The 7,068-nt window shown below is 47.8% G+C and overlaps 1 protein-coding gene across 3 annotated transcripts; it reads right to left on the bottom strand.

Annotated features, from left to right (window-relative positions):
* Nucleotides 1–15: 15 nt before the first annotated feature.
* On the bottom strand, nt 16–6,132 carry LOC126511219 (disks large homolog 5-like). 3 transcript variants are annotated; one of them, XM_050158249.1, is made up of 5 exons: nt 5,222–6,132; nt 4,602–4,745; nt 3,765–3,945; nt 2,425–2,540; nt 16–900 (listed from the first exon to the last, which is right to left on the bottom strand). In XM_050158249.1, exons 1-5 carry the CDS (start codon nt 5,233–5,235, stop codon nt 735–737), a joined length of 621 nt encoding a protein of 206 aa, XP_050014206.1. In that variant the 5' UTR covers nt 5,236–6,132; the 3' UTR covers nt 16–734. The 3 variants fall into 3 exon arrangements, with proteins under 3 accessions (XP_050014206.1, XP_050014205.1, XP_050014204.1); XM_050158248.1 differs by having other exon boundaries at nt 3,765–3,942; nt 4,602–6,132; XM_050158247.1 differs by having other exon boundaries at nt 4,602–6,132.
* Nucleotides 6,133–7,068: the final 936 nt, after the last annotated feature.

The raw sequence follows: 7,068 nt of genomic DNA on the forward strand, positions 1-7,068 counted from the left end.
TTTAAGTGTGAAGACTTGGAAATTGCTTTTTTTATTCATAAAAATACATTTTACTCAAAGGGGGTTTTAACAGGGTTTCAAGATAAACACTGAATAATAACCTTAACAAATTATGAAAATCATCAACAAGAATAGATAACATCAAAATAACAAAGCCCAAACCGAAACAACCAAAAATAAAAACTTAAAACAAAACCAAACAAGAAAAATTAAGCTAATTAGAATTCTCTCACGGCAAATTGAATAGCACAGAATACTACAGGCTGTGCCTCGCCTCAGAGACATGGTAGTGAGGCCATCACCAATTGGAACAGCTTTTTCAAGATGCCTGTAGTCAATCCTCTTTGGGAGTTTATATGTCATGTTCCTCCCCCAAGGCTGAGGCCATTGCTGGTAGATATAGGCTTTGGAGTAACTTTTGTTTCTGGTTTTCTCTACCCCAAGCATGGTTTTGATGCTTTTTCTTCATGAGAACTGAGTCAACAGACGCACGGATCAGACTGGGCATGACCACCTGGAGGACAGCTGGTATTTCCTTCACTGGTGAGTTCACAGTTACAAGGGGTGTCTTTTTGTCTGGAGGCCTTGGTCCTAATGTGAAGAATGTGATGGTTTCAAGGTGTCTGTGGCTCCCTTTGGCTTCCTCAGTTCTCTCAGGGGGTGTTATCAAAAAGGAAAGGGAATCAAGACCCAGAAGCAGCCATGCTGGGTCACTGGCTAGACATACTCAAGGCCTATTCCACGATGGAATCCAAATTTGAAGAATAAAATTGATCCCTGCACTTCCGTAGTTGCTGGGGATGGGGCTCAGCGGGTGGCTCTTCCTGTAGCAGCTCCTTCTGCAAGTGGCTCTTGTCCTGGGCTGTGGCCTCTTCCACCTCAGGCTGGAGTGTTTTGGACCTGGGAGAGGATAGCAGTTAAGGCACAGGTCAGGAGGAGACATGCCATGTCAACTGTCTGGCTCCTACCTCCCAACACCTCAGGCGTCCTGGAGAACCAACATTGATCTTTAGACTGATGATGGAGGAAGGTCATTGGTTAAAAAATAAAGAAACTGCTTGGCCCTCATAAGTTAAAACATAGGTGGAAGGAGGAAACAGAACAGAATGCTGGGAGGAAGAGGAAATGAGCTCAGAGGCCATGCTCCCCTCTCCCGGGCAGACACGATGAACCTCTGACCCAGGATGGACGGAGGCTAGAATCTTCCCGGTAAGTGCACCTTGGGGTGCTACACACATTATTAGAAATGGGCTAGTCCAGATGCGAGAGTTAGCCGAGAAGAGGCTAGATATAATGGGTCAAGCAGTGTTTAAATAAATACAGTTTGTGTGTTGTTATTTCGGGGCATAAGCCAGCCAGGCGACCAGGAGCTGGGGCGGCAGGAACACAGCCCGCAGCTCCCACAACAGACTGATATTGTTTTTATACCCCCAAAGAAATAGGATCACAGAGTAGCTGGGCCTAGAACTTTTCTCAACCCTAGACACATGTCATAACTTAAATGAGCTTGTATGTTGTCCTTTCTACTAGAAAAATAGAACATTCTCCTACAGATCAGGGACATCATTTTGTACACAACAGCAGGATATAAATACCATAGCCAACAGTGTATGAGCAATACACTTAGTATTGATTAGGAGTTACTGATCAACACATCATCTTATTGATAGCAGTAATACAGCCTTGCCATCTGGGCACCTGGACAAGGTCATGAGGTTAGCTCAGTCCTCATGCCCAGAGGGACCATAAACACGAGCACCATGCAAGATGGAGCCTGTCATGCTAGAGCAGCATTTCCTGTGATGTGTGCTGAGAAACTGGCCCTGCCTGGGCTCTGGGACCAAACAAAAACTTGCATTTCCTTAGGACTAGAGCTGGGAATCTGCATCCTGGCTCTCTTTGGGAGTCTGTTACAGCACACTCTGAGAAGGTTCTGATCTTGCCTGTAGCTGAAGTATCTGCCTGGGTTCATCCTGGACAGTCCTTAACATATTCTATCCAGAGAACACTTCGCACAGGAAATAGGTTAACATTACAGAGAGCATTGTTCAAAGGTGGGAATCTCTCCTCTACCCAGAATGTTCCTAAATAAGAATGCTATTTCAGCAAGGTGTGGTGGTGCACACCTTTAAATCCCATCTCTGGGGAGGCTGAAGCAGGCAGGCTTCTGTGAGTTCAAAGAAAGTCTGCTGAGAGCAGAGAAAGGTCAGGAGGGAGAAAGTGAGACTCAATTCTAATAAAACATGAGTACCAATGTATTATCTTCTTGATAGAATTTCTTGTTGAATGAACCAGCAGATATCATTCGGTTTCTTTTCATGGTTCTAGTTTGGAGCCAAGCAGAGGAGCAGAAATAAAAGACAGAGGTCCAAGGAACAGGGGATCCACTTGGCTGTACTATGTCCTCCCAGTCTGGGCTCCTACCTCATCTGGAAGAACTCAAAGTGATGCTGCAGCTTTTCTGCTAAGTCCTTTTTCTGGGTGTCTGCTTCCTTCTGCTTCAGCAGGAACTGAAGTCTTTGCACCAATCCCTGGAGCTCCTGTTCATTAGAAGAGTGTGTTCTTAGTGGAGGATTACACAATCTCACACAAATCTAAGCACATGCAAAGGATCCCAGTAGCTTGCTGGTCATCCAGGAAGAAAAAACAGTAAACATCCAGGGAAGTAAGGAAGCCTGATTCAAGGCAGAGACTGAATAGAAACACGGTGTGGTCTCTGCTAGCCAATGCACACGTGTGTCATGCACCACAACCCCCATATGCTTACACTACACACACATAGGCACATACACATAGGCACACACACAAATACACACAACGCAAGAACTGAGAGTTAAAGAAAGAGGTACAGAGAGGAAGAAATGGAGTTTGTAGAAAGAAACATCATGGCAGAGGAGCAGTTTAGACGAACCACACCAGCTCTTTCAGAACAGTCCCACAACTCAGCCATCATTTCTTGGACACTAGTACGGTTGGAATATGCTTGGCCAGACTATGTCGAGCTGGTTAGAGAAATTCTTCCCCTGAAGGCCCAAATCTCCCTAATTCGGCCACCAGCTTGTTAAAGCCCCCAGCAGATCATCCAGTCAACCCCAGACTGTAGTCTACTGGATGGGAGAACTGTCCAGCACTGATCCCAGACAACAGGGCTGAGGAGCTGGGGCTCAGGCTCTGTCACTGGGAACTGAGAGCTGGGCAAAGGGAAGAGAACACACGTGGATGCAGGAAGAAAGGAGAAGGCCCCATGCCACCCTAACCCCTGCCAGTGAGGGGCACTCAATAGGCCTTGCATGGGGATCTCCTCCTTGCAAACTGCTTCCCACCTGTGATCTCATATGAGCCCTGCCAAGCAAATGAGGCCCAGGAGCCAGACCTCACTCACTCCAAGCTCTATGATAGGTAGATAGAATGCTACCTATCATAGATCCATGTAGGTGTATGGTGTGCTATTAACCCTTCTCCTTCACTGGACTGCATCTTCAAACAGAGCAGCAGCAATGGTGCTCCTGTTTTAGACAGCAATTCAGGTCCTGGGTGGCTATTGCTGTGCCCTTAGAGCGATAACTCAGTCTCTCCTAAGAGGCTAACTTCCCAGAAGTACTTGCGCATGGACCCTGAAATGAACACCTGGTATCATGAGGTGGGTGGTCAAATGAGAACATGAAAGAGTCAGGTGGGGGTGAAAGCACAGGTGGGGATGGGCAGAGAGCAGTCAGAAGGGCAAATGGGGCCAGACCGTAGCCTGACTGATTTGCCTGCCCCACCTGTTGTTGCTGGGTTTTGACGTCACCGTTCTCTTCTTGGTTCTTACAGAGCACTTTCAAGTCCTCTACGTAGCGCATCAGTAGGACCCAATCATCCCGCAATTTCTTCTTCTCCTGCCTTAGCAGGTCCACCTTGTGCTCCAGGTGAGTATGCTGCATCAGGAGCCAGCTGTGCACACTGCTGGAGAGACACACTGCATAGTAAGGCCTGCCAGCCTCCTCCTGCCTCCCCTGCCTCCAGGAAGCAGCACCCCAAAAGGCCTTATGCTTCCTTGAAGATGTAGCTAAGAGTCTGACACAGCCTTGACAGCTACACTCAGAAAGCCAAAGTGAGACAGCAGCTAATACCAGAAAGCATCAAACTACTATGGACAACCCAACACCAAACAGGAGCCACGGCCCTTCAATAGAAAGAGGAGGCCCCCAACTGTCCTTAACTGTCCACAGTAATAGGAAACCATCAGCAAGTAGTGGGCAAACACCCTCCAAGGGGGGACAGGAGGCAAAAGGTGAGCTTATTCTACCTACAAGTTCCACAGCCTCCAGACCTCTAAAGCCTAAGGCTTGTGCTCCAGACACCCAGGGCTGCCTGGCATTTCCCTCATGGTGCAAAGCCCTTTTCTATCTAGAGGCTCCAGAGGCTCTAGGGCAATGGTGGTAGGGCTAACAGTCTCTTTCACACTCCCAATAATGAGTTCAAGAGACACAAGTCCAAGAGCTGCTTGCTAAGAAGCAGAAAGTCTAGAAGCAGAGGTAGCAGCTCTCCGTGCAGAGAAAAAGAAAGGCAGAGATGGCCGTTCCACAATTTTTAGGGCCCACATCAAGATGTGCCCTTACCGATATAAGACTGTCTCCTTGGTCAGCTCACTCAGCTTTTCTGAGGCCTCGGCGTTCTCGTCCTCCAGACGCTTTAGTGCTGACAAGGCCTGTTTGTGCTGTAGCTTCACTTTCTCATTCAGGGGATTTGGCGGGTGGTAGGGCCTAAAACAGGAGGAAAGACTCCCATGAACACAGGCCTCAAGGATCATGGAAACTCAAGCTGGATCCTGGTCGACCACAGCCCAGGGGTTGCCACATTCTGGATACTATTTCTGGAACCTTGTGGTGCTTATTTCTTGTTATCCTGACCCTAGGTCAGCAGAGGCCTGGCTCAGATGGAGGGTGTCCTAGCTGCATGAGCTCACGCAGTAGGCCTAGACAGTCAGTCTAGCTCTCTGTGTTACCAGGAATTTACGCCACAGGTCTTGCCACACCAGATATTGCAATGAAATCTCTTCTGTTTCAGAAAGCGATTCTAGACCCTACATGACTGTCATTGAGCAGTAAGACAGAGAACACAACTCTGGGTTTCAGACCCAACAGCAGGACAGCAATATAAATACCCTAAGAGATTCCTAGGTGCCATCAAAGTGAGCACATAAGACAACATTAGTAATGCTTAAAGTGGGGATCCCAACCTCAGCAGTGGCATCGCCTAGAAACTGGGTCAGGCAAATCCTTAGCTTCTACCACAGATCCCTGGCTGCTGTCGTCTGCAGGGACAGAAAAACATGCAAATGTGTATATGCAGACTCACACGCAATAGAGAGAGAAGGAGAGATATAGAGACACAGAGAGGAAGAACACCCATAATCAGATGCCAAAGAAATGTGTGGAGCAGAATTATCAACGAGTACGATGCACAAAACTAGAGGGAAACAGTGATGAGCACCAGAACTTCCAGTGACACTGAGATGGACCAAGTGGGAAGAGGCCCCTCCAGCTGCTCCCAGCACTTTTCTGCACCCAATCTCCTGCCAAGCAAGTCCCAAGACTCACCACAAGCTAACAGCAGCTCGTATCTCACACAGCCACCACCTGTCATGTCTTGATAATGCATGTGGGGAAATACACATTACTGCCCCAATCCCTGAGCTGTGTGACTCAAACCACAGGCTCTGGTTTTTATTTGCAGGAAGCAGAATTGTCACAGTCCCCATCTCAGCTTCGGGGCTGCCTCTCCTCTGAGAGGAACTTAGGACATGAGGTTAGTCACTCAGGAAGTGCAGCCTCCTAGAACCCAACAGCTTTTTTTTAATCAGATTTTTTTTATTTTTTATTTATTCCCAGCAACCACATGGTGGTTCACAACCATCTGTAATGGGGTCTGGTGCCCTCTTCTGGCCTGCAGGCATACACACACACACACACACACACACACACACAAATAAATAAATAAATAAATAAATAAACAAATAAACAAATAAATAAATAAATAGTTTTTTAAAAAAAGAATTGTAATACCTGTTCTTCTTGTATAAAAAATCCCTGTTTGAGAGCTGCAAAATGCACTCAGATTCAAAAAAAAAAAAAGAATAATTGACACTTCTTTTACATAGTTATCACATATACCCCTCCCTCCTCTCCTCCCTGTTGCCCCCTTTCCCATCTATACCTCCCTCCCCTTCCACTCCTCCTCTGTCTCCATCAGAAACAGGCAGGCCTCCTGTGGACTTGAGGAAAACACGGCATGTCAGGTTAATACAGGCTGAGCTCCCTGCCTCGTGTCATATCTAGTGTAGGCAAGGAAATCCAGCATGGGAAGAGGTTCCCAAAAGGCAGGTAAGCTCCAGGGACAGGTCCTGAACTCACTGATAGGAGCCCTACTAAGAGATCAAGCTACACACTGTCACACACAAGCGGAGGGCCTAGTTAGGTCCCATGGAGGCTCCCATCTGTTGGTCCAGAGCCCATGAGCTCCCACAAGCTCAGGTGAGGTGGCATTGTGTAGGCCAAGACTTTAAAACAAAGCAGGTGAGGGGGATATTGCTGACAGGGCCATGAAGTCTGGAACAACGGATACGTATCATCCACCTTTCCTTCCGTGATAAAGATCACGTGATCTCGCAGCTCATTTCTTTGGCTGGTCATCAGCTGCAGCTCCATGGTCAGCCTCTCCATTTCCTTCCGCATCTGTTTCTGGGTACGGGGCCTTGGTTTGGATGATGGCACCGTAGCAGCATCTGTGGGTGGATGGAACACAAGTGAGATTGCATAGCGACAAGGCATAGACAATGGACGGGCCACCCTGAGGACCAAATAGAAGTACCATGTCTGGAACCTGGTGACAACCCAGGTTGAGATGCCACATCTGCGGACCTCAGCTCTCCCATCGCTCTAGAGATGTGACTACATAAGCAGCCGGGGCTTTCCTCTGCCTCCCTACTCATGCTCAGGGGAACAGACACCACTTCTTCAGACACAGTATTCACAGCAGCAGAGAATGCAGCGTGGTCCGGAGCCCTGAAGCCTGCCTGGGTTTCAG

Source organism: Alexandromys fortis, unplaced genomic scaffold (assembly GCF_014885135.2).
Source record: "Alexandromys fortis isolate MF-2015 unplaced genomic scaffold, M_Fortis_MF-2015_v1.1 scaffold_106, whole genome shotgun sequence".
Lineage (NCBI taxonomy): Eukaryota > Metazoa > Chordata > Mammalia > Rodentia > Cricetidae > Alexandromys > Alexandromys fortis.

Coding starts and splice junctions, on each gene's coding strand:
- LOC126511219 (XM_050158247.1), bottom strand. CDS start 4,792: ATGATCCTTGAGGCCTGTGTTCATGGGAGTCTTTCCTCCTGTTTTAGG. Junction 3,946..4,601: donor AAGGAGACAGTCTTATATCG/GTAAGGGCACAT, acceptor GTGTCTCTCCAG/CAGTGTGCACAGCTGGCTCC. Junction 2,541..3,764: donor TCAAAACCCAGCAACAACAG/GTGGGGCAGGCA, acceptor TCTAATGAACAG/GAGCTCCAGGGATTGGTGCA.